The following is a 26848-nucleotide window of genomic DNA, read 5'->3' on the forward strand; positions in this document are numbered from 1 at the left end:
ACTATATTAGTGGAGTACCTCGCTGCAGCACCTAGGCGGACAGCCGCCCTGAGGTTCTGGCCGGAGGGGGAGGCGCGTCTACGTGCGGACGCGGTGACTGCACCGGGCAGCCGGCGGCCTGGCAGGCGTGGCTCGCTTACTGCCTCGGCTGGCTTGCTGGCGCGGGCAGGCTAGCTGGCATGGGCGGACGCGGCCGCGGCGGACGGCGTCCTCGGCCGCGGGCAAGCGCGGGTGAAGGCGGGCGCGACGGCACTGCCTTGCTGCGTTTCTCGCGGAACACCGACTGCTCGGGCAAGAGGCAGCGGCGGTGGTTATACCAGGCTCTGCCGCGCGCACGGATCAGGGCGCGGCACTGCCACGCCAAGATCGGTGGCACGGCAGAGCCTTGCCACGTCAGTGGTCAGCGGTGATGCTCGCCGCCACGTAAGGCCTCTGTCGCGCCGTCATGCATGGCGTGGCACAGGTATTTAGCCGCGCCATGGCAATAGGCGTGACAAAAAATGTTAGTTTTTTTTTTAAAAAAAAGCCGACAGTGTTAGATTTAAAATTATATTAAAAAAAGGGTTAAAATTAAAAAAAAATTCTCCAGGGTAGCGTTGCGTCGGAGCCCCCAGTATCGGTCGACGATCGATCGACCCGCCACCGCACCGCACCGCACCGCACCGGCAGCACGACCACCCTTCAAGGCCCCTGGTCCCGGTCCCCGGGCGAAACGGTCTCGTCCATCGTCCCTTCCCGAGCCAAGCACACTGCACACCGCCACCCACCAGTAAGCGCCCGGTGTCGCATGCCTCGCTCACTCGCCGGCGGTGACCTTGCCGTACCGGAGATGGCGCAGCCGTACATGAAGAAGGACGACGACGACGAAGACGGTTAGCCACCTCTCCTCCACCCTCCCCCGCTAAACCCTACCTACGTGCCTCCTATTGCTTTCGCGCGGCTACGATCTGGGATTCTGGGTGCCTCTGCCCGTCCTAGCGTGCCGGATCTAGCGCGATCTCTCGTCGCATCTCCGCGATCCGTTGTTACTGTTGTCGTCGTCATCGGTGGTAGTGGTGCTGCGGATTTATCTGCCGAGACTTTGCTGGTTGGGCAGATAATTTGCGGGATTTGGTTGGGAATTGGGGTGGGAGCTCGCAGTTAACTGGATCTGGACTGCGTTTGTTTGCGGCATCGCGCGACCGACCCATCGTATCGGCCGGGCGATTCTGCTTCGCGTTATCGAAGTCCCACTTGCGAGAGCTATCAACCCAGTCAATCGAATCTGTGTTTTCCATCATTGGAGCTTCATGACTCACGAGCAATATTCTGGTTTAGATCCGTTCCCTAGCCTATTTGCCTCCTTCCCGTAACACTAGTATAGCCATGTTCCTAAGCAGACCCCACCATGCTTGAAATTAAACTGTCATTCCGTCTTTTTATTATGGATTCAATTCAATTAAGCTTGCAAAATGCTTCCAAGTTGTCTCATCTTTATTAACTGCGTGGATGTTTTTATCAGTTGAGTATTCACCATTCTTTGGGATCGAGAAGGGGGCTGTTCTGCAGGAGGCACGGGCTTTCCATGATCCACAACTTGATGTGAGACGATGTTCGCAAGTAAGAATTCCCTGCACTTTCTACCATTTTGTCATTCTTTACAACCTGAGTTTTTGAGACATATATAATTTGACCCCTCTTATTTTTGTGGCTTTCTTCTCTGCTTCCTGTCCTGTTTGGAACTTTGTCGCAGGTCATCACCAAGCTATTATATTTACTTAATCAAGGAGAGACATTCACGAAGGTACGGTAGTAAAAAAACTGCATAGTAGTGAGTTGTGTAGTTTCTGTGTGCACACATTTGCTTAGTTCAAAGAAGCAAAACTGTTTGATTGGGGAGTAAACATACAGTGCTACATAATATAATAAATTCAATTGTGCATGTTTCTGTTACAGGTTGAGGCCACAGAAGTCTTCTTTGCAGTAACAAAGTTATTCCAGTCTAGTGATGCTGGTCTTAGGAGGCTAGTATATTTAATGATCAAAGAGCTTTCTCCATCGTCAGATGAGGTTAAATAAATGATGTTTTCAGCTGAATCCAAATTTCATGCCTTCTAATCTAATTCTAAGTTGTTTGAGCTTTATGGTTGTAATAGGTCATCATAGTCACAAGCTCATTGATGAAAGATATGAACAGCAAGACAGATATGTACCGTGCCAATGCTATTAGAGTTCTTTGTAGAATAATTGATGGTACCCTACTAACTCAAATTGAGAGATATTTGAAGCAAGCTATTGTTGACAAAAACCCAGTGGTTGCTAGTGCTGCTCTTGTTAGTGGCATCCACCTGGCCCAGGTACTGCTATAATTCTATGCATATATACTGATCTCTTGTTTAAGGTTGGTTAACAGTATCTTTTGTGACTTTGTCTACAGGCAAACCCAGAAACTGTGAAAAGATGGAGCAACGAAGTCCAGGAAGCTGTTCAATCAAGAGCTCCACTTGTCCAGTTTCATGGTCTCGCTCTTCTTCACCAGGTATAATCTTGTTCCATTGAGCCACTCAGTGTTTTCCTAGACGCTAAACGCTAGACGGTCGGTCACCCTTCTTTAGCATTTAGTTGGTGTAGACGATAAATTATATGGCGGTTTGCACTGTAGCAGTAAATATGCATACAAACACTATCGTTACATACTAAATTTTTAAATGTGACTCGAGACATGCACACAGTTGCACATGACATCATAGACAATTAGACAGACATAATGACAGAGATAGTATACTTGCAGTTCTCAGTTCTCACATAGTTAAATGATAAGCTGTCATTACGCAATAATATATTAGATATTAAGTTCTATCAGCAACACAAATTTCAGATAGTTTTACCAAGTCAGTTCTCTATCACCAAGACTGTCGTTTAAATGCCTCAACTAGTGTTTAAACACATTTAAATCACAGTTAAACGCACCATTTAAGCTGTTTTCTGACTGCTTTGGCTGTTAAAACGATTTTTTGTTTAATTCGCCATTTAGTGCCTCAACTACACGATACCCACAGTTTAGCGTTTACACGTTTGCAGACGCTGGTTTAAATGAGTTTAGGCGAACACTGGAGCCAGTTAAATTTTAGAAGCACATGCAAGGAAGAAAACTAGCCTACCCCAACTTGTTTGGGACTTAAAGGCTTTGTTGTTGTTGTTGTTGTATGCAAGGAAGAAAACATATATAATTTCTTTCTCTTTCCGGAATTTGTCCTTTTCTTGCGGAAGTGATGGAAGAACTGCATTATGGTATATTGGTATTGGTGTGCCTTCTAGTCTTTTCAGATGAATGATGGTTTGGCAGATGGAACTGCGAATTTAACTTGTGTAGTATCAAAAAAGTTTCTCTGCGAATCATTGTAGATTGTATGATGTGCTTTGCTAGTACATTGCCCTCAAATTCTAAGCAGGCAAGCATGCCCCCTTTTGAATAACACCTTGGTTATGTATGCGTTATTTTACTAAAGATGGCATGATAAGGATGCAATATCACTTTCATTTGACATTGGCACCAAAATGTATAGCTCTGTATCCTCCATTTGCTTGATGATATTCTAGGAGGCCAGTTTTCTTTTATTCCAGTTGAGACCTGATTTATTCCTTGAAGCATACTTACTGCTTATAGATTTGGTGGAGGTGGGCACAATCACGCATGTCATATGCTTTGTCGCATACCTGTCAGAAATATCATAGTTAGTTTAAAAGAGCAGGTCAGGCATTGCATGCTACTAACCAATACAATGCTTGATGCCTTTAGCTGTATTTCTTTGTGCTGATACTGAACTTCTCGGGGAGACTACCTTTTCGGTAAATAAGTTTGGGGGCTGTGCCTGTGGCTATTTTTGTTAATCTCGGTGATGTGGTTTTTGTCAAACTAATAGTTTCGGTAGTCAGTATTCTGTTCAGATGATCCACTTTGCATGAGTTTACTCATACCCTGTTATGGCCTTATGGGATTGCATGTTTGGTTCCATTTTACTGTATATGTAAAATTCCCTGGTAGTTTCAGTAAACGGTTAGGTTTTATTAGGGTGCATGTGGATAAGGTGTACTATGATATAGTTTCTATTCACTTGTTACACTTAATGTTCATTTGATTTCTCCCCAACTTGCAGATTAGACAGAATGATCGTTTGGCTGTTAGCAAGCTAGTTTCTAGTTTGACAAGGGGATCTGTCCGTTCTCCTCTTGCACAATGTCTTCTGATTCGTTACACAAGCCAGGTAACCCAATAACTCATATCTTGCTCTATTTAAAACTAAGTAAAATATGGGAATTACTAAAATAGAAAGGGCAATTTACAGGTTATGCGTGAGTCAAGCATGAACACTCAAAATGGTGACCGCCCATTTTTTGATTTTCTGGAATCATCCCTCAGACATAAAGCAGAAATGGTGGTTTTGGAAGCTGCACGGAAAATAACAGAGATGGATGTTACAAGCCGTGAATTGGCACCAGCGATTACTGTTTTACAGTTATACTTGAGTTCATCCAAGCCTGTGCTTCGATTTGCTGCTGTCCGGACTCTCAATAAGGTTATCTATACATGGTCCTCAAGCTTAGCTGTTCAAAGTTATTCCCGCCCTATCTGTTTCTTGATTTACCATTATATTGCAGGTTGCCATGACACGCCCTCTGGCTGTGACAAACTGCAATGTGGACTTGGAGAGTTTGATGTCAGACCAGAACAGGAGTATAGCGACCCTGGCAATCACTACTCTTCTTAAAACTGGCAATGAATCAAGTGTGGATCGCCTCATTAAACAAATTACCAATTTCATGTCTGACATAGCAGATGAATTCAAGATAGTTGTTGTTGAAGCTATACGATCTCTGTGCCTGAAGTTCCCACTAAAATATCGCTCAATGTATGTGGATAACTGAAAGAGCGTTGATTTTTTGCTTTGAAATTCCACTGCTTTGACTATGTCTTCTGTCTTTCAGGTTGAATTTTTTGAGCAACAGCTTGAGGGAAGAAGGGGGCTTTGAGTATAAAAAGGCCATAGTGGATTCCATAGTTACTTTGATCAGTGAAATACCAGATGCCAAAGAAATTGGCCTGCTTCATCTTTGTGAATTCATTGAAGACTGTGAATTCACATATCTTTCTAGTCAGGTAACTACCATTATTATGTTATTGCTGTTGATAAAGAATTTATTCATTAACTTCCAGTCTTCCAGCTATCTATGAATTAAGTAATCTCCATTTGTTGTAGTTATTTGATGTCCTCGAAAATAGTAAAATGCTTATGCATAGAAAACACTTTCATGGTTTGAAGTCATGGTTTTGCACCAATTGTGAGGTATATCTAAAAGTGCACATCTAGACGGCATAAGATGTTCTTTGCACCAAACGATTGCTTTGGGTGGTTTTCTATTTTTGTTCACTGCCTGTTCATGGTGCGCCTGAACCTTGATTGCTTCTGCTGGGTTTCAACTCTAGCCTACCCCAACTTGTTTGGGACTTAAAGGCTTTGTTGTTGTTGTTGTTGTGCCTGTTCATGGTGCAACAGAGACACCAGAGAGAACAGTTTGTTCACTGTATTCAATTCTGTTAAGAGTCCATTTATTGCTCATTTTGGTTAGATTTGAGAAAACCCAGTGTCTCCTAAATTTAGATTTTGTGAGATTAATATTCTAATATAAATGTTCTACCGAACATATTCACATCACATTAGCAATACAAACAATATGTGGATTGAGAACATGCAGCAACTTCAAGTGCTTAAGTATTATCTCAATAGTTTTTTGTTGATCCACTGTGATTGCGAGAATTGGGATGTTTTTTTATGTGTGTAGATTTTGCATTTTTTGGGAAATGAAGGGCCAAGGACATCAGATCCAAGCAGGTACATTCGCTACATTTACAACCGTGTGATATTGGAAAATGCGACTGTTCGTGCTAGCGCTGTCAGCACGCTGGCAAAGTTTGGTGCCCTGGTTGATACACTCAAGGTATGTCAACTTCTTAGATTAGTAAGTGTATTTTTATATTATTGCCTTTCCTGTGTATTTCCAGCTCATTTAGGATTTCTGTATTTGTGTTTCAGCCTCGGATCTTTGTTCTCTTGCAACGATGCCTGTTTGATACTGAAGATGAGGTAAGTTTAGAATTCTACTTGTTTTAATATGCTTTTGAGCACATAAGAAACTTTAAACAATCCTTCATCAGATTTGGTAGTCTTACTCAGCAGAGTACCTGATAAGATGGTGTTAACAAGAATGCCATTGGTGTTTGCTGTCATAGGTTCGTGATCGTGCTACACTCTATCTCCAAACACTTAGCGGTGAAGTTCCCATTGGTAACGATGAGAAGGATGCGAAGGACTTCCTGTTTGGATCTTTTGACGTGCCATTAGCCAACCTGGAAGCAAGCCTAAGAACTTATGTATGTTTAGAATGAGCATTACATCCTGCATACTTCAAATGAATGCATGTTTTTGCTTATGTCTTTAAGAACTTAACAGGAACCTTCAGAGGAGCCATTTGACATATCTTTGGTGTCGAGAGAAGTCAGGTCGCTACCACTTAAAGAGAAGGCAGCCCCTGGCAAGAGGCCACCTGCTGCTGCTGCTGCTGCTGCTGTCGCTGCCCCTGCACCTGTTTCAACTGTTGATGCTTATCAGAAAATGCTTTCATCCATTCCTGAGTTCTCTGGGTTTGGAAGACTCTTCAAGGTCTGCATACTGTTCTGTCTTTTGAAATTTAATAAGTGCATATGCTAATTCTCTCAATTTCTACAGTCCTCTGAACCCATGGAGCTGACAGAGGCAGAAACTGAATATGCTGTTAGTGTGGTTAAGCACATTTATGATGGCTACATTGTATTGCAGTACAATTGTGCAAACACTATAGAAGAACAATTGCTAGAAGATGTAAGTCTCTACATTCCAAGTATTTTCTTCAAGGACTAAATGTTAACTCACACTGAAGGTTTGGTAAATGTCTTTGCTTCTTCCAGGTCACTGTTTGCGTTGATGCCTCAGATGCTGAGGAGTTTTCAGAGATTTGTTTAAAGCCTCTTGCAAGCTTGCCGTATAATTCACCTGGGCAAGTTTTTGTTGCTTTTGAAAAGCCAGAGGGTGTACCTGCTGTTGGGAAATTTTTAAATTTGTTGAAGTTCACAGTTAAAGAGGTAAACATAATGGTGTTTCATGTGTATAATCTTCTCCCAGTATCAGACATTAATAGTAATATAGTTTGTTTTTCAATAAATGTAGTTTGTTAAGTTCTGTATCATATGGATTTGATTTGGAATTTTCTGTCCATGGCATATGATTTAGGTCGTCTAGAAACTCTCTGAACTGTCTGGAATTCTAGTATTACCTTCTTTGGTTCTGAAGAAGTTTTTGGGAAATATTCTAAGATTGACATGACTATGTCTTTTTAATTTGGATCGAGAATGCTAAGACATGGGCTTTAATTGAATTGAATTTGTATTGTTCTATAACTAAATACCTTCCCATTTTGTCAGGTTGACACAACTACAGGGGAAGCTGATGAGGATGGTGTGGAGGATGAATACCAGTTAGAGGACTTCGAAATTGTTTCATCTGATTATATGCTGAGGGTTGCTGTCTCCAATTTTAGGAACGCCTGGGAAAATATGGACCCAGAAAGTGAGCGTGTCGATGAGTATGGACTTGGGGTTAGAGAAAGTTTGGCTGAGGCTGTCAATGCTGTCATTAATATCCTTGGGATGCAGCCGTGTGAGGTCAGCTTCCAATTCTCAAAAAAAAAAAAAAAAAATTCTCTGGAAGTCAATTTTCCCACACATCATTTGGTATTTCTTGGAGCATCAGTAGTGAAGCTTAACCTAAGAATTTAGCACATCAAATGTCAGCTTGTTAATCTTATGCCTTGTATTGGGTGTTGGGATGATTAATATGCAAGTGGTATGTTTGGTTGATGTTCTGGGCTATGGCTATAACATTGGAATGATCTGTGTGCATAATTTGGAATATCAGGACAGTTATGTTGGCATTGTGAACTAGACAACTAGAGCACATGTTCAGAACTTTGTTTTTCTTTAGATAATGGTACTTGGATGGTTGCTAAGTACTCCAGTTACTTTGTTTTTCACTTTTCAGGGCACTGAGGTTGTACCAAAAAATGCAAGATCGCACACCTGCCTGCTATCTGGCGTGTTTATTGGCAACGTGAAGGTCCTAGTTAGGTTGTCATTTGGACTGAGTGGGCCCAATGAAGTGGCAATGAAATTAGCTGTGAGATCAGATGACCCTGAAGTCAGTGATAAGATTCATGAGATTGTCGCCAGCGGATAAAGCGCAAGACATACAAATCTTGTGCCAAAACAATGTAGAGCGGGTAGATGCCTTTACACTTGGATGCTTACAGTCTTGTTTCTTCGTGGATATTCTCAGATAGCATATGCTGTAATCTTTTTTGTTTTTGTTTTTTGCTGTATGTATAAATAACATCAGATATTTGTTGATGTTTATTCAATACTGATTTCATGGAATATTCAGAATGGAAATGTACTTGTACCCTTCTGTGGTTTGCCTTCGTGCTGAACTGCTGATGAACTGTACGTCTGTAACCCTCTCCCAGAGGTGTGAATACGGGCCTTTTTTTTGGGCGGGTGTGTTGTCTGGATGTCATGTGCCAGGTAAGAGCATATCGAAGAGTTCTCTAAATCCCTTTCTAACCTTTGGTTTTTAGCGAGACGAGAAAACCCCCTCTTCAACAACTTCTAATCTAGTCTCATAATCTTTTAGAATTTGGGAAAAGTCATCTCGTTTCGTGTAAAGTTACCAGAAGCTCTTGAGATGATCTTTATTCCTTCCGATATTTTTTAGAGTTATAAAATTTTGTGTTTTTGGAAAGAAAATATTGGATACTCTTGGAGATGCTCCAAGAGTAAAACGAATAAACTCACCGCAACTGGAAATAAATAATCTCATGTGGTGACTTTTTTCGCGATAAATTATCTGCTCATTAGATACCTCCAATTTGATTTTTTTTTAGACCTACGTCATATTTGGCACTAGTCCAGCTCATAGATCAATGCACGGTTCTGTTTAAACATATATTTAATCTAAAATAATACTGCCTCCGTTTTTATTTACACGTTATCAAACATTTGTATATTTGACTATCGATTTTAAAAAAAAGTTATATAGATTCGTGACATAAGATTTATGCTTTTACATTTACTATATAAAAAATGCTTTCATAATATACAATTTATAGGTTGTAAAACTTTACCGGTTTTCTGAAATGAATGGTCAAATATAGTAATATTTGACTTTAGATAAATGTAACGTGACATGTAAAAAAGAACGGAGGGAGTAACACAAATTCTCAACCAATTACTTTTATTGTGTTCCCAGTAAGGCAATAACTTATGGAGCTAAAGAATAGAGACGGGCACCATTTTTTTTTTGAGTTTGAGTTACTGAACATTACATCAATCATTTGTAATATTTGCTTAAGAGGAAATGAGATGTGTTGTCATACACCTAACCACCTAGAGATAGCAAAAGAAAATGGCTACCCATCTCCATCTTTGTAGGAAAGAAAATCCCCGTCACCTCTCTCCAAAGCTTGCAAGGGAGATTTGGGGAGTGTTTGGTTCCCAGCCATGCGACGCCATGCCATAGCCAAGACTGCTACACTGCTGTTTGGTTACTGATTAAAGTTAGACAGCTACAACTTTTACAGGTTATATTTTCGCCATGGTTGTGGCGCCCGATTCTGCCGCCATCAAGTGTGGCGCCGCCACACATTGCATGGCGCAGTTTGGTGGGGAACCAAACACGCCCTTGATCCCCATCCTTGTCCCTACATAGAGGATAATCCATGTGCATTTGGTACATCACGAAATATAAATGAAAAATAGCTAAACTAAGGGAAAATTAAGTTTTAGCACAAGCACGCAACCAGTGACCTGTAAACTGGTGGGGATCCTCTCCCCGCATTAATATCAAAAAAGAAAAGAAAAACTAATGAACTACAATGCACACATATAATTCACCAATCCCACTGTAGCACAAATACAAACTACACACCAGAGACATTATACATTCTAGTGATCTCTAGGTGTGTATATGAAAAACGCACGGCGGATGAGGAGATCGGGGATGGAGAATGATCTCCGTACATGCGTGTAGACACATTTGATTTAGTGGTATTTTTGTTTCGAGGCAGATACTCACAATGTGATGAGATTTACGGAATCACATTTGTTCTCTCCATTCTAAATTGTAAGTCGGGCTATATACCTAAATATGCATTATGTCTAAAAGTTAAAATACTGCCTCCATGTCATATTATGTCTAGATACATAGTAAAATAGATGAATTAAAAAGTCAAAGCGACCTATAATTTGAAACGGAGGAAGTAACTTATAATTTGAAATGGAGCGAGGAGAGGAGTTCTGCTGTGTACAAGAAAATATATAATTAGGTAACTTCATGCTAAGCTGTGTTGGCCTGCAGCCTGCTGTCTTGTTGGTATTCGCACAAATTGTCCCTCAGCCTCCAAAAAAAGGAGCAAGAAGACTGAAAGGTCATTAAAAAAAACTCCAACTTAAAAGAAGACCGAAAGAAAATGAAAAACTTCAAATTAAAGAAAAATGTTCCATTGCCGGGTTAAGAAAAAGGAGCAAGAAGACCGAAAGGGGTTTCTTTTTTAAAAAACTTTAACTTAAAAAGAAGACCGGAAGGAAAACAAATTAAAAACTATTCCATTGCCGGGATTTGAACCCGGGTCGCCTGGGTGAAAGCCAGGTATCCTAACCGGACTAGACGACAATGGATTTGTGTTAGAGTGAACCTGTAATGCTACTAAACTATACCGATAGACGAACTAAACGCAGCCCAGCCGAAAGCCCACCAACACCAAGCCGCCCGTTCTCAGCCTCTTGCATACCTGGCTGCCTGTCGCTGCCGCCCGCGCTCCTCTAGGCTGCAGTCCTTTTCTCCACAGTCCGCCCGCGCATTCTGTCGAACACCTCGTCCTCTACATGCTCATCCCCGCCTTCCCAATCCAGAACTCCTAAACCCTAGCCCTTCTTCCCGCCACCACCATCCATCCACAATCCACGCGGGCGATGCGGAAGAGGTAGTCTCCGGCGATGGCCTGCTGCTTCGTCCGCGTCGCTGCGGCGCCCCGCCTCCTCCTCTGCCGTGCCGCCGCTTCGCGGCAGCTCCCGTCGCCACTCACCGTATTCAGGAAGGTAAATGTTATCACTAAATCCGTTCTCCTCTTTTGGCGTGACGACTTGGGGGCGAAGTGTGTTTGTGGGATGCCCATTAACCCTAGTAGCACCAGGAAGTTCACGAGCCATCTACTGATACTTGGATTGCATTGCCATGGTTTATACTTTTATACTCAAGGTTATTCGATGTGCAAAATCGGAATTGTGTAGTTCGATTACTTCGTTAAGGTGGTAACCACATTATATGCAGTTTTGGACTGCCACTGATTTATTTTTGCTCATAGTTGCATAGCGTGTTGGATCTGTCGAGCATTTTTTTTCAGCTTCAAAGTGATTGCTGTTCAAAGTTTATCATGATAACTTCAAGGATGCTAGCATCAATTAGCTGTTCTTAGTTTTCTCTTTAATATCAGGGTTTTTCGGAGCAGTCAGTTCTGCCAGTCACAGACTCGACTGAGTGTTTTCAAGGACCATCAGTGCAGAATACTCCACGCATTCCACTGTATGATGACAGCATATCCTCAAGCATATTGGACACATTGTCAAATCCGACTGAGGGTGTCCCTCATGCTGATCCTTCAAAGAGCAGAATAATGCTAGTTGATGGAACGTCGGTGATGTACAGATCCTACTACAAGATATTAGGTTAGTTTCTTCCTGATTTCTTCTTCACTGCACCGCTTTGTCGATCTGTGTTGCTTGTCTTCTGCTTCCTGTTTCTTATACTAGTAAACATTTAGAAAGGAAACAAAATGATGTCTATAACTATATACTTCCATCGGCAAATGGTATACTGGAACTGAACTACTGAATTGTTGGCCTTAGTTTTTGCATTATTTTAAAGCTGTAGAATAATCAAGGGTCATATACACAAAAATATAATGGAAAAAAAATCTTCACATCATGTTTAATTGAATAATTTCGTAATATAGATCCATTTATGTCATATCATTTACCCATAAGATGTGCAGTATTTGTAGGCTGACAGTTTAGCTGCTGGATTGCCTAGACTAAGCTAGGCATATCTGGTCTCTTGAAAATTGTCCTTGCTTTAATTTGTGTTATGCTGTTTAAAGCTTGTTTGACTAGCATCTTGTTCTTCTTTAGTTATGTTAGTGTAATCATGTCAAAGTTATGTCTGACAAAAGCTCCTTTACCTAAACCAAAAGCAACTGCTTGACATTGTTCTCTATTTTTCCCCTCTTCCTCATTTTCTCTGCATTTTTTAATTACTGAAATCTGCAAGTCATCTCTTTTTTCTTTAACATTTGTAGCACAGCTGCAGCACGGCCAGTTGGAGCATGCTGATGGAAATGGGGATTGGGTTTTAACTATATTCAAAGCTCTATCCCTGGTAAGTAGTATTGTTCCATAGTCAAATGGGGTCCTTGATCCTAAGAAGTTCAAATTCTACCCTTAGGTTTCTATTCCCTCCGATCCCAAACACAAGTTCATCTAGCCTTTTTCTGAAATGCACCAAATATAAGTCCATTATAATTCCAATGCATTTTTTGCTTCATTCTTCCATATCTATCCCTACTTAAGTGCACACAGCACAGAGCACTCTAATCAATGCAATACACTTGCCACCCATCTTTACTGTAGTAATGATTGATGGGCAATATAGTCAATGGCTCAATGCACCTCTCACCTTAATTCTTATGCTCAAGTCCAAATGGACTTATATTTGAATCGGAGGGAGTATGCATTTTTACAGCTTTCCTAATTCATTTGTCACAAATAGAGTAAATGGACTATGAGCATCAATCCTGTCCTCTCTTTCTGTAGCAAAACTCTTATGATGTTTTGGAATTGTGGAATAGATACAGACTAGTTTACAAAGTCTACTAGCATGGATGTAGATGGCCATTTGACCATTCCATTGCGATTTTGGATTTGCTGGTAAGACAAAGGATTTGCTATGCACAGCTGACTGTTTCAGCTGTTTGGCATCTTAAAAGAGTTCAGTCTTCAGTATCAGTTAATGTTAATATAAAATTTACTTTTATACTTTCTGTTGTGGGTTCACATTTTTTTAGTACTCTGTTCCAAAATGGAGGTCATTTTTAGTTTTGTTGTAAGTGAAACTGATCTAAATCTGATCGAGTTGATAGAAAAATATATTAATATCTACAATGCCAACTAAATGCACTATGAAGACATATTTCATGGGAAATTTAACAAACTAATTTGATGTTATAGATATTGGTGCATTTTTCTTTAAACTTGGTCAACTTTAGAGAAGTTTGACTTAGAACAAAACTAAAATGACCTACATTTTTCTTTGAAGGGAGTTGTGAGGTGACAAACTACATATTAACATGTTACAACTTTATATTTAGCTTTGTGTGTTATTCATCATTGTGATTGTTCTGAATTCCTTTTGCAGCTTCTTGACATGCTGGAGTTCATTCCATCTCATGCTGCGGTATGCTCAGTTCTAGCATGGTTTCGACTGGCATCAATATCTGTTGTTTCCTCATAGCTTCCATCACTTATGATTTTCTTAACCCATTTGTAGGTTGTGTTTGACCACGATGGTGAGCTGTGCCCAGGATAATTCATATTTGAGTATACACATTCTGTTTAATGTTTTAATATTCATGCAGTGACTCTTATTGATCAATCTCTGCAACACACACTTGTCACATTTTTTCCTCAATAAGCATTGGATCTTTGCCATAATATAACGATTGCACAGTTGAACTTATTGAGCTTATTAATTGCACTAGACCAGCGTATTGATCCGCTGCAAGCTTTACCTTGCTATGTGATTTCTTGTTACCATTCACGAATTGTTTTATTCAATATATTTTCATCAGAGATGTTTGGTTAAATTTGAGATCAATTTATTTAGGGTCTTTATTTTTTGGGTGGGGTGGGGTGTTGGTTCTAGTTTTTCTTTTTCTCCTTGAATTTCTTCTTGAAGCTGAACATTCCTGGTGGATGAGATTGTGAGATGGACCTAGTATCTGTGCAAATTTAAAATGATTCATTTCCTCAAGTTCTTAAAGCAGCGAAGTCACCAAACTTTTCTTTTCAGGAGTTCCATATGGTCATTATACTGCCATGCCATCCAAAGAATGTCACATGGCAAAAGGTAAGAGTGTAAGATGTCTCAAGTTGATGGGATCATGGTAGAAGGTAATCTGTGGCTGTCAGTTAGCATCTTGGGGATGCATCAAAGATCTTGGACTGAGCCTCAATCCACGATTTGTGTTTGACAGCCTGGAGCCCTGGCTTGCACATAAGCAATGTTTTGTTGGACTCCATTCCTTGGTCAAGAAAGTGTTGGGTAGAGAGAAGTATGAATGGTATAGGAGTGTTGGGTAAACCAGTTTTGGAATATTGCATTTTGCCTTTTTATTTTCTAAGAATTTTATGGCGCTTAGTTTCTTGGTTCTTATTATCTTTCCAGTTACTCTTTACTAAAGAAACGCGTAGAATATTGGAAGCAACAAACATACGAGGCATCAAGGGCATCTTTGATGCTCCAAGTTGGGAGGTCTTAGAGATACTTTGCTTACTCATTGGAAAGAGAGCATGCCAACACTTAAACTTTGATGTTTTCATCAGCCACTTTTTAGAAGATACCTTTGCTGTTGTATCATGTTACTCTCATCTTTTGAATCCTATAAAGAAACAATACCATTCTTTTCTCCCCCTTTAGGAATGACCTTTCGTCATATGTTGTACCCTGCTTACAAGAGCAACCGCACTCCAACACCTGACACCGTTGTCCAGGGCATGCAATACTTGAAGGCATCCATTAAGGCGATGTCAATAAAAGTAATTGAGGTAAAAATATATCAGTTATGAATTTGCTACAATCTGGGTAGCTATTTACTATTTATTAGTATGTTTGGGGAACATGCCATGTCCCATGTACCACGGAGCTGCATCTCCGTTAAATGAGATAGCTGCTGATATTTGGCATTGTCAAATAATTGATTCAGGTTCCAGGCGTTGAAGCTGATGATGTTATTGGCACCCTGGCTGTAAACAGTGTTTCGGCTGGTTACAAGGTAAACACTGGAGCCATTGGTCACTTTCAGTTCTATCCATCAACTGTTCATCATTGATAATACCTAGAATGTTCTATTCGAACTTGAGGTCTTGAAAAGATCTGACCAGAAAATTTACAACTAACTGGATCACCCATCCCCAAATGCGGCACCACATCCACCCACAAAACACCACAGGCATATAATATATTCTCATATATTTTTGGTCCTTATTTATGACGAGTGCCTTTTGGTCTTAAAATGCCCCTTCTGAAGGTACGGATTGTCTCTCCTGATAAAGACTTCTTCCAAGTTTTGTCACCTTCTTTGCGTCTGCTCAGGATTGCTCCACGCGGATCAGGGTAAGTTAAAATGGTTTGCAAGTACTTAACTGAATGTTTGAAATAGTTAAGTTTTATGATTTGGACATGCAGGATGGTTTCATTTGGAGTTGAAGACTTCGTCAAGCGATATGGAGCACTGAAACCCTCGCAGTTTGTTGATGTTGTTGCACTTTCAGGAGACAAAGCTGACAATATACCTGGTAGCCTTTTGTTACTGTTTTGTCCTATGATCCATGCCTCTGGTAAAAAAGAATTATGTATGTGAAGTGGTGAGAGCTGTCTCACTGAGTCACCAGGTCGCGGGTTCGAAGCAGCCTCTCCGCAGATTTTGCGGGGGGGAAGGCTTGCCTCGGTTTTTCCCTTCCCCAGACCCCACTCATGTGGGAGCCTCCGGCACTGGGTCTGCCCCCCTTTAATATAACATACTATGGGTTGGTTGGTCTGTTTGTTTCCTTTATATGAATGTAATTTCTGCTTACTATTGGTGACAGGCAAGGAGATTTCATTTCTCTTTTGCACAAAGGTAACCAAGTACACTAGTGGCTATCGTCATATAGAAATAGTGCTTTCTTGTGCTGGATTGCCTTTGTTTTTCTAGGCCCTGTTTGGGACCACGGTCGTGGCCACGTGGTGCGATAGCTGAACCGTGGTTCCATGGTTGCGGTATTGTTAATTGGTCGCACAGTTCATTCTTGCAGTCCCGCACTCTTGTCGCTGATGCGGTGCTGCGTTTGGCACGATTCTCGCGGTCGGTGGCCGGGAATCTGATTATAGTCGGTTCCAAACAGGGCCCTAGTCTACTGTCGTCATAATCAGGAGTCCCACAAAGTGAAGATAAGATAACTACCTGGAAGAAGTTAGTGTGAAGGCGGTAGGAACTTTGGAAATAAAATAAAGACATCTAGTCATGTGCTCTTTGTTGTAGCTGTTCTTTATCGAGGAACAGATAATTTGACGATCTTCTACAGATATTCTTTCGTGCTTGTTCTACTTGTTTAGCTATTGGTTCTTTTGTTCTGTACTGCACTGTGTGATTGAAACTGTAATTTTAGCTGTTGAATAAAAACCTTTGCTGACCCATCAAATTAGCTATTAACCATACTAAGTCTATTTACCTTTTTAGCACAAATGCAATTTGTTCTGTGCCAATCTGCTTAGAACTGTTACCAGTGATCATCCATCATTCGTTGCCACAGTGCATCTCTCTGATCTAAATTTATCTTTGCTGGAACCTGTTGACCGAGATATGCTTATGATGTGATTGAAAACACTTTTATTTTCAGGAGTTGAGGGGATTGGAGATATTAATGCAGTAAAGCTGATAACTAAGTTCGGTACGCTTCTTTAAAAATCTTTGCACTTATAAGACTAATTTAATCTGGGTTAATTAGTTTAATATTTGTATTTCTGTAGCAGAGTTTATTTTGTTATGTTTAGCTTGTTGGTTCAAATTCATTGATCTAGTACACATACTATAAAAATTGGATAGGTTTTAGAATCTGACATACACTCCAAAGTGGGAAGGTTTGAATCCATCTGTCTTTTGTAAATCACATGTTTAGCCTTGTCTGTCAACTTTTTTCTTAGGGAACACCAGCAAAGCATATCTGTTACCCTGATTATCTTAGGAGGTTTCAGAGACATAGCAATGATCTTTTTCTTTTTTTTTTTTGAAAATTCTAAATAGGTTCCTTGGAGAATGTACTGAAATCCGTGGATGAAGTTGAGGATGAACGAATTAAACAGGCAATGTGTACATGATAACTCCTCCCCTTTGTTTCCTTTGTTTGCATGTATCGGCATCCACTTGCATCTGCACAGAAACTCTAGCAATGCTGGCTTGATTTCACTTCATTTTGTTATATGATGCCTTTGTTGCAATGGATTTGGTAAATGCATGGTCCTGAAAAGTTAAATATAATTTTAGTTCTTTCACTTGAAATTAATCTGGCATCTTTTTGATTGACATCATTGTGGGTTCTTTACAGGCTTTGATTTCTCACTCGGAACAGGCAATCCTTTGCAAAAGCCTGGTATTCTTTATTGATATTTCTGTGGATAGTTATTGCTTCGTTTCTAATTGTCTAGAGAACATCTCAACAAATTCTTTTCATCCAAACGACATTGTAGGCCACGCTGCGTTCTGATCTTCCTCATTATATGGTTCCTTTCAAGACAGCCAACCTTGTATTTAAGAAGCCACAGGTAACTTGAAATTAAAATTTAAGCACCATACCATTTTAGTTTCTAGGGATACTAGTGTTCTCATCTTATGTTCCTCCCTGCATACACTTTAGTTCTTGTCACATACTGCTTCAGGATGATGGAGTCAAATTCATAAAACTCTTACGAGCATTGGAAGCATATGCAGAAGGCTCCTCAGCAGACCCAATCATCAGAAGAGCAACCTATCTTTGGAACAAACTTAAATGATGATGACACTGATGTTTTCAGCGTTGACTAAAAAGGAATTTTACCAAGGAGTTTGGATTCAAAGCCTGGTGACGTAGTGCTCAACACTAATGCCATTGACTTTTGTGGACTCGGCGGCCAGCCATACCCAAATCGCAACAAATTGTTGCTGGCATAGGTGTGCAGAAATGCATAAATCTAAGGTGCCGCTGCTTAGGCAAAGCAGCTCAGGTGTTTATATCACGCAACTTAGCTCTGTAGATAAAAAAAAATGCACAACATTGCTCCGCCTTTTTTGAGAAGAAAGCTCGCGGAATCCATCTGTTTTTTTATATCTCTGTACTACAAATTACAAAGGAGTTGCAGGCGGAGCTGTGGAGGCCAGAGCAGGGCAACCGTGTGGCTCAACATCCGACCATTCGACTATGCCTAGCAGCTTTCGTGAAGTCTAATACGGTGGTGAATCTATACGTACAACTGTGTGTTGCAAAAGCCTTCCGTCGCACACAGATGCTGTAACTAGTTTCCGGCTACCTTGACCAAGTACAGTAAAACACCAAACAAAACGAGCCGCCGTGTGCTGGCGTCAGTTCGCCTAGACACGGCCCCGCCCGGGATGTAGCACGAGCTGCTCTGCGGCAACTGTTGGCCCTGCGTGCTGCCTGGCACGGCGGCCGTGGTCTCGCAGAACCCCGTCGGCATCGTCCCTTTGCTCGGTTGCGGCGTGCCCTGCAAATTCAGATGGCATCAGTAACTCCCCTTTCCATCAATCAAGGGCAGCAGAGATGGCGAGCACTGATCTAGAACTGGAAGTACCTGTGCCGGAACCGGGTTCAAACTCGTCGGTGCTGCCGTGCTGCTGCTCTTCGCGAGCCCGACGTCGTAGTTCGCCGTCAGGTCTGTCTTGTACAGCCCGAAGGACCGCTCCGACTCGGGGCCCCCCTTGAGGTCCTCGTCGTAGAGCGCGAAGATGTACGTGTCCACCGACTTGCCTGGCGTCCGCGGCGTGCCGACCTGGGACTTGAGGTGCACCACGAGGTTGGTGTTGTAGGCCTTGGCGTTGTCCACCGTGGCGCCGGCCTCGTCGGCGTCCCCCTTGTACGGCCACCCGGTCTCGGCGATGACGATGTCCACGTCGCTGTACCCCTTGGCGTCCAGCGCCGCGCGGATGGCGTCCAGCTGCGCGTCGAACATGTTGGTGTAGGTGAGCCCCGACACGGCGTCGACGCGGCCCGCGTTGGGCTGGAACAGGCAGAACGCCAGCGTCTCCGGCCGCGAGTCGGAGGCGTACGCGAAGTAGGGGTACGGGTTGATCATGAAGGGCGCGCCGTTCTGGTGCAGGAAGTCCAGCACCGGGTCCAGGCTGCCGGCGAGGTCCGGGTGGAACGCGCCGGAGGACGGCGGGTCCGACGCCGACAGCACGGCCATGGAGTGCACGGTGGAGATCTGTACGTACAGTAGTTGCCAACTTGACTTGCTCAGGAACCGTCCGGCCAACCATGCGTCTCTAGAGGGATCACACATGTGTGACGAGAGGATATATACATGCCTTGGTGGTCGAGCCCGTTGGGAGCGCGGCGAGCAGGTTCTGCATGGCGGGGAGGAGCTGGGGCGCGAGCGTGGGGTCGCCGGAGTTGAGCAGCTCGTTGCCGACGGAGATGGCGGAGACGGGAACCGTGGTGGGGATGTTGGCGGCGGCCCAGGACGCCGCGGCGGCCGGGGAGGACGCGAGGTTCGGGACGGCGCCGTTGGGGATGCCCAGCAGGATGGAGATGTTGGAGCCCGCGAGCGCGGCCACCAGGTCCGGCTGTGGCTCGTACAGGCGGAGCTTGCCGATGGACGTGGACATGAGGAGGCTGGCCGTCGACGCCGGCGGCGGCAGGTTGTCTGCGATCGTCCCGTAGTTGACGCCGATGAACGACTGCGACGCTGTAAATAGTAAAGCTGCATATGAGAATCAAAGATTACAGTGCACATGATTCATGAAGTGATTTCCAGTTACTATAAGCTGGCACACGCACACAAAACACAAATGACAGTGATACGAATCGGATTTTAAAATTTCAAACAAAAACAAAGATTTTTTTTGGGGATGTGGCCAAATGGAAAAGAGCGTGATTTGTGGGGGCCGTCGCATAAGTACGTGGGAACGAGCAGTGGTTGTACATGTCAACGAGCCAACGATACGCACAGGTAGGCAGCCATGGCCTCTCTTTTGGCACCATCAGCTGTCATGCGTGCAGGTACCGCACAGGACAGCCACAGCCACAGTCCCACAGACATGACGGACTACCATAGCATTGGTGGCTGCTGCGAGGCCTTGTTTAGATGAGTGTTAGGAATCAGTATTTGATACTGTAGCACTGTTGTTTGTATTTAACAATTATTATCTAATCATGGTCTAACTAGGCTCAAAAAATTCGTCTCGTAATTTACAATCAAACTGTGTAATTAGTTATTTTTTTATCTACATTTAATACTCCATACATGTGTCTAAAGATTTGATGTGACGAAGAGAGAGTGAAAAAACTTGGAATCAAGGCCCGAGTTTGGATTAGTTGCAGGCTGCAACTACCAACTACTCCTACAGTCCTCCTACTCCTACTCCTACTCCTGCTCCAGAGTTTTGTCCAGGAGGCAGGAGCCGCTGATTTCTTTGCATTAATAATTGGGCAATTGGCATGCCCCTGCTAGATTCCCTGACCAACCGGTTTGGTGGACTCAGAGACAGTGTGATCCACGGGGTCAAAGTTCACCTAGTACTCGCCTTCTCATACCATTGAACCAATCCAATTTGAGCATAACCCACGCCACTATGCCATGCCAGAGGCATGAGCACTCCGTTTGAACTCTGAAGTTGCTTAGGAACTACTCGTCTACTCATGCTCCTCCTCCTTAATACAGTACTGACGCACAGTTGATGGTCTCACAACAGAACATGTGGCGTCTACTCTAGTCTAAGTGCGTATCCACACCAATCAGTAGAATCCTGCATGGGCCTGACATGGACTTGTGCACCAATTGACATGGCTTGGTTTCTGTGGAGCTCAGCGTCGCCTGCTTTGAGGGGGCAATTTCTAGGCGTTAAGAATACGACTGTGACATATTGGAAAGAGAAGCTCCAGTTCTCTGCAGCAAGGAATTTGCTGGAGAAATTTCATTTTCATGGTTAGCAAAAGCAGACATCTCAGCAAATCCGTCCCACCCTTACAGAATAGCGAAAATTGTGCCATCAATCACCATCGGCTTTACACGCCACTTGGGAAAAAAACCAGCAGGAAAGTTCGGTAACTACCCCCACGAAAGAGTGAGCGAGCTACGTATGTGTAACGTGTAACGTATGCTGAATTTTGTGTCTCCAGAAATGATAAAAGCAATGTACAGAACGCTCAATCGAGAAACCAAGAAGTATGCCAAAAGCGAAGCTACTCTCAAAGCGAACTAAACTGAGTAGGCAACTAGACCACTAAAGTTTTCTGAGCACGATCTACATGATATGATAGGATTCAGTGTTAGGCTGTATACATGCCGATTTTCACCCTTTTAACAGACAAACTCTTGTAGCCTAAACAATCGATTCAGCTAACCGAGTAGAAGTATAGCAGTCTAGCAGACAATAATATCGATATTCTTTCATAAAAAAAAACATGGATATTCGACATTCAGTTTCTGAATGACGAAGAACTCTGAACCCTGGAGTGCGAAGTCTTCAAATTAGCAGGGAAAGAGATGGCACCAAATGAAACTTACTCGCGAAGCGGAAGAGGAAGAGCTCCAGGATCCCCAAGACGATCGTAGCAGCATCGTGCCACCTCCTGATCCCCATGCTACCGCTGCTCACTGCAAGTCTGCAACCGCCCTACGCAGGTACGCTCCTCCAATGGCTGGCTACCAGTGGCGAGGAAGAGACGAAGGCGCTGAGGAAAGCAAGGCGAGGGAGGCGGGGACGGGAGACGCACGCAAGGACTCGCGCCGTCGCTGGCTGCAGGCAGAGTCTTTTCGCCTACTGCGTGAATGAAAGAGGAAAAAGCGCGCGCGGCGACACCGTGGGCGTGGCAAGGACGCCAAGCGTTGTACGCGCAGTAGACCCTGGTCACCGTCTGCGGTCTGCCTCTTTTGCGCGTATATCTGGAATCTATCTGCCTGCACGAGCTGCGTGTTTCGTGCAGCCACGCCTGCTGGATTCTCTTATAGGTCGCCGTAAATGGCCCGGGGTTGCTTCAGATGTAATGCTCCTGAGTCCTGAGTCCTGACTGGCTCAGTTCGACCGGCCAAAAAGCAGAGCAGGGGGTGAGAGGAAAATGGAACCCAAGGACAGGGATCGCTTGCATCGGAAATCATGGCGGCAGTGCGCGTCGCGCTTTCGTCTTTGCAGAATCTATGGGGGCTCCGCGAATTATTTGCCCGGCCGGGCCGGGAGGATGTGCCATGTGGCTGCGCGCCTGTCTCGGTGGAAACAGTCGAGACGCGAGGACGTGATGATGATTCCGTCGTTGTTTTGCTCTCGGAGCTTCAGCAATCAACCTCTTCCAAGGTTTGCAATTATGTGCGTGCCATACAATACAACCATAGGCAGGGGTGTCATAAGCAGGGTTTTGAGTGGATGTTATGCGCGATTACGTTGTGGCGTCGGAGCAGCCACACGTGTAGTTATCGGCGCTAATTAATCGAGGCAATGGCAGGAGGGCATCAATGATCATACCGCGCGATGAGGTCAGGTGAAAAGGAAGACTCGATGCGCCAGGCAGCAGGGTCAGATGGCAACTGAAAAGCGCGTCTCGCCCGCTGATCACTCTCACTCCAATGGTCTGTGGAGCAAACCTGGCCTCGTTTAGATCGCGAAAAAATTTCAACCCGATGAATAGTAGCACTTTCGTCTTATTTGGTAAATATTGTCCAATTGTGGACCAACTAAGCTCAAAAGATTCATCTCGTGATTTCCAACTAAACTGTGCAATTAGTTATTTTTTTTACCTACATTTAATGCTCCATGCAAACGGCTAAAAATTGATGTGATGGAGAGAGAGTAAAAAAACTTGGAATTTTGAGTGTATCTAAACAAGGCCCTATGGACTATGGTTTTGGGTGAGCTTGAATGCACATCGTGGGGTGTTGCTGCAGGCCGCAGCCATGATGACTGATGGATCTGCACGAGAACCGGCCTGTGGATCATCGTAGACCATGAAGGTGGAGCTCGCGCGCGGCCCGAAAGTTTGCCCTCGGCAGCGCTGGATTGCATACACCAGTGGTCTTACTAACGACGAACAGTAATTTGAGCTCAGTTTGGATGGCATGGTTTAAAGTTTAGTTGGCTAAGGTTAAGAGTTGAATTTTACACCACTTTAGTTTACTTGCGTGATCTAATGATGAACTAATGATTTTTTATAAGGTTAACTAAACTTTAGACAACACTTTAAATAATCATTTGTTTAGAGCCTCAAAAGCTAAAGTGGTCTAAAGTTTATTGACTAAACTCCTTAGAATCCAAACAAGGCCTTATATATAGGATTAACAACAGTTTATAGGGGTCAACTGACCCTACAAATCAGCCTAGCTCCACACTTCTTCGGCTTTGGGTCGTTATACATGTGTTACGGCCTACGGACGCGCGCACCGGCTAACTTATCATCGCTTACTTTTCTTTTCGTTCGGCAAGACCCTATTCTGCCAAGGAGGGATCGATTTGGCAAACACAACCCCGTCTCTTCTTATCCATATCGATCGACCGAGGCCTCTCCTCCCCTATGTTGCAAATATACGTTTCAAGTGTTTCAGAAGTTTTCAGAGATATGTTACAATTGTTGTGTTATATGGATGTTACAGAAGTCGATCGGGGATGTTGCACATGTTGCAAGTGTTTTAGAGGCATGTTGCAAGCATTTGTTCAAAATGTTTCATTTGTTCCAGACGTATGTAGCAAGTATTTTGATCTGGATGTTGCATATGTTTCACACATATGTTGCAACAGTATGTTCCAAATGTTTCATCTGCTCTATTCTTGTGTTGCAGAAAGTGTTTTCATGTTGCAAGTGTTTTATCTAGGCGTTGTATATGTTTCATACATATGTTGCAAGTGTATGTTCAAGATGTTTTATCTGACCTACGTCGCATTCAAGTGTTTCATGTTGCACGTGTGTCATGTTGTTTGGAGAGTCTGGGGCGCGGGGAGCGATGGTGGCACGGGGCGAGCCGCGGGCCTATGGATGTGGCGCGCGGTGCGTTGGGGGCCAGCGGTCGAGGTGCGATGGGGTGGGGTGCGCGTTCAGGGCGGGGTGAACGACCAGGCAAATGGGGACGAGTCGAATCAAGGCGGACGGGCAGATTGCGCGTGCGAGGCGAGTCGTCCGGACACGTGGGCGCAGCGACGGGGCGGGGTGCTTGTGCGGGATGGTGCGAATTAGCGGATGGGGGCAGGCTGCACGGGCGTCCGGAGACGCGCGTCTATCTCCGAGCGCTAGCCATGCCGAATATTAAATATCACTTAGGCTCATTTTTTTTATAGGACGGCCCGGTGCTATCTCTCCAAACGAAATGGCTGGAACGTTAATGACCTCGTTCAATCACGTGTGTCCGCGCTGCAATTTTCTTCTGGATAACACTGGCATCACGGAATATATATCATTCATTCAAGTGTTCAGTTTGAACGACCATTGGTGCGCATCCAACTCGGCTCTAACACCAGTGAACAAAAGCACTGATGCCGTTCTCCAGAGGATTAATAACATATACAGTCAAATTGCTGATGTTTTTTTATTCAAAATTGCTGATGTTTGTGATAAGTGTTTGGGAAGGTTATAAGATTATGAAATAAGTCCTTTCATGATTGGCCACCCCAATTTTATTATGTTGTGAAATATTGCTTATGGGAAGAAGAATCAAAGGATTTAAATTATTTCTATTTAAAACTGATTTTACGGAATGCCGTACTATAATTCAAGAAATGGGGACTCATATATGCTGGTGTGTCCATGCTCGGAGGATCACTATGGAAAAAAATCATTATGAGACACTAATTCGTTCCTGGCTTTTTAAAGCTGATTTTTTCTCGTACAAGAATCCTAAAAATCATTTTGGTGAGCGTGTTAGACCGGATATTCGATGGAAAGTTCCTATCAGGTCATTCCGTTTGGAGCGGAGGTCTGATTGTGTAGAAGCTATCCTGTGCACTTTTGACCTGAGGACAGGATAAGTACGTATACCCCTTAGGCCCCGTTCGGCTCGCTGAAACTTGGTTGAATTGACTGAAAAACACTGTTCTGACTAAATTATTGTGAAAGAAAAATATTGTTCCATCTAAAAAAATAAACTGAATAGTGCAGATTATAAGGTAAGTCCGAACGGGGCATTACCCACCTCCTCGTAGCTCTCTTCACCCACTTTGAAAAAAAGGCCGAGCATTTACTTCTCTCTACCACTCTAGAAGATTGACACTCGTGAGATTTGAGTTGTGGTTTGAGAGGAAAAGTTTGTGTTGAGAGATTTGAGTCCAAGGAGTTCATTATCATACTGTGTTGAGCATTTAGAGACTACTCGAAGGTGCGGGTTTGAGTTTGTTGTTCTTGATTTCTTTGAATCCTAGATGGCAGGGGGTTGCCTGTTGCTGTTGGAGCATCCGACCATGTTATGGAGTGTTCCAGGCGAACGGTACACACCACAATCCAATCTGTTATTGTTGTATGATCCGTTGTTCATCATGTCTATGTTCGTACTGTCCAATCTAACCGGTATGTTAGAGCTTCACATGTTAGTATCTAAGATTGTCATGCTGGTTTTAATCTCGAAATTGCCTACTTTCTCACAGCAATCCGTCTCTCATTTCTACATGGTACAATCGAATAGTGAAATGCAACATAGGCCTACCTTGAGGAAAGTGCTAATCTGCACATGGGTTTGTTCTAATAACAAACTACAGACCGAATTGCACTAAGGGCAGTCCCAATGGTGTATTGATAATGATTTCTATCCTCATTAAATGACTTGCCACGTAGGTAAAACGCTGACATGACAACGTAATTAATGAAGAAAAAGAGCAAAAATCATAGAAATTGTTTCCTCATGAAGAAATCAGGTCTTCTCTTGACCCAATGCACCAAGAAACCGTGAAATCGCCATTGGGGAGAAACCATCAGTTTCTAGAGGGCTCGTGTCGCACTCCCATTGGAAGAAGAAGATAGAGTTGGGAGAGAGAAATAGAAAATAATTATTACTCATAGAAACCATGGGTTGGAAAGCAGTACTTTTTTAGTGCGGTATCCTATGTTATAGAAACTACTAGTTTTTTTCATTGGAACTGCTCTAAGAGTATTTAGACAAGGAATTCTGCATACAACCAATTAAACTCTGTTCTATATATATGTTTATTTCAAAACCTAAAGGGTACCTTAGAAATCTACATCTACCTCAACGTATGCCCACCTTCCTTATAAAGAAAAAGAAAAGCATATCCTCAGGTTTACTCAATTACTCTTGTCAAGCACGAGCGAGTGATCATGCTATGGTTTTTTTTTTCAAAAAGAAAACATATGGTTTCTGCTCTAGGTTTTTCTTGGTTTAGAATTCCGAAAAATTTAGATATGTGCCTTATGCTCCGCGTTGAACCAAATTACCAAGGTCATCGCAGCGGGATGCTAGCTTGGACACTCTTGTTGCCTTTATCTGGCCGGCTAGTGCACGCAAAGCATTCAAACGCACTACTACAGGCTGGCATTGTTAGATAATTATGTATTTTTAATAGCAATTTAATCCAGAAAAAAGCGATAAACAAAAGGTTGGTGACATCATACATGTGCTTGTGTGATCTAAGCATGAACGTCATGTATATAATACTAACCAGCAAGGTATGTACACAAGACCTTACTGGATAACGGAGAACAGAGACATATCCA

At 43.1% G+C, this 26848-nt stretch overlaps 3 protein-coding genes and 1 non-coding gene across 9 annotated transcripts; 2 read left to right on the forward strand and 2 right to left on the reverse strand.

Moving 5' to 3' along the window:
- Positions 1 to 666: 666 nt before the first annotated feature.
- LOC136549369 (coatomer subunit gamma-1-like) lies at positions 667 to 8530 on the forward strand. Its single transcript, XM_066540619.1, has 18 exons — positions 667 to 872; positions 1502 to 1599; positions 1733 to 1783; positions 1936 to 2049; positions 2136 to 2336; positions 2417 to 2518; positions 4137 to 4244; positions 4326 to 4556; positions 4639 to 4889; positions 4966 to 5137; positions 5821 to 5976; positions 6072 to 6122; positions 6269 to 6409; positions 6489 to 6698; positions 6765 to 6896; positions 6983 to 7156; positions 7496 to 7735; positions 8112 to 8530. The coding sequence occupies exons 1-18, from the start codon at positions 788 to 790 to the stop codon at positions 8304 to 8306; spliced, it is 2712 nt and encodes a 903-aa protein (XP_066396716.1). The 5' UTR covers positions 667 to 787; the 3' UTR covers positions 8307 to 8530.
- A 2197-nt stretch (positions 8531 to 10727) lies between these two features.
- TRNAE-UUC (transfer RNA glutamic acid (anticodon UUC)) lies at positions 10728 to 10801 on the reverse strand. The gene has a single exon. It is a non-coding gene; the product is annotated as a tRNA-Glu (tRNA).
- A 116-nt stretch (positions 10802 to 10917) lies between these two features.
- Positions 10918 to 18018, forward strand: LOC136549406 (uncharacterized). Of its 3 annotated transcripts, XM_066540652.1 has the most exons (15): positions 10918 to 11221; positions 11617 to 11848; positions 12478 to 12557; positions 13593 to 13631; positions 13725 to 13743; positions 14247 to 14303; positions 14874 to 15001; positions 15160 to 15228; positions 15484 to 15569; positions 15642 to 15751; positions 16835 to 16885; positions 17239 to 17297; positions 17540 to 17584; positions 17682 to 17756; positions 17871 to 18018. In XM_066540652.1, the coding sequence occupies exons 1-15, from the start codon at positions 11120 to 11122 to the stop codon at positions 17982 to 17984; spliced, it is 1266 nt and encodes a 421-aa protein (XP_066396749.1). In that variant the 5' UTR covers positions 10918 to 11119; the 3' UTR covers positions 17985 to 18018. The 3 variants fall into 3 exon arrangements, with proteins under 3 accessions (XP_066396749.1, XP_066396758.1, XP_066396764.1); XM_066540661.1 differs by lacking the exon at positions 14247 to 14303; XM_066540667.1 differs by lacking the exons at positions 16835 to 16885; positions 17239 to 17297; positions 17540 to 17584; positions 17682 to 17756; positions 17871 to 18018 and adding exons at positions 16043 to 16074; positions 16250 to 16809.
- Positions 18019 to 18271: 253 nt separating this feature from the next.
- LOC136549378 (glucan endo-1,3-beta-glucosidase 7-like) lies at positions 18272 to 22105 on the reverse strand. Of its 4 annotated transcripts, none has more exons than XM_066540631.1 (4): positions 21714 to 22105; positions 19513 to 19892; positions 18780 to 19409; positions 18272 to 18692 (listed from the first exon to the last, which is right to left on the reverse strand). In XM_066540631.1, the coding sequence occupies exons 1-4, from the start codon at positions 21787 to 21789 to the stop codon at positions 18483 to 18485; spliced, it is 1296 nt and encodes a 431-aa protein (XP_066396728.1). In that variant the 5' UTR covers positions 21790 to 22105; the 3' UTR covers positions 18272 to 18482. The 4 variants fall into 4 exon arrangements, with proteins under 4 accessions (XP_066396728.1, XP_066396740.1, XP_066396723.1 ...); XM_066540643.1 differs by lacking the exon at positions 21714 to 22105 and adding an exon at positions 20130 to 20246; XM_066540626.1 differs by lacking the exon at positions 21714 to 22105 and adding an exon at positions 20107 to 20239.
- Between the last annotated feature and the right edge of the window lie 4743 nt (positions 22106 to 26848).

This window comes from Miscanthus floridulus, chromosome 1 (genome assembly GCF_019320115.1).
Source record: "Miscanthus floridulus cultivar M001 chromosome 1, ASM1932011v1, whole genome shotgun sequence".
NCBI classification, from domain to species: domain Eukaryota; kingdom Viridiplantae; phylum Streptophyta; class Magnoliopsida; order Poales; family Poaceae; genus Miscanthus; species Miscanthus floridulus.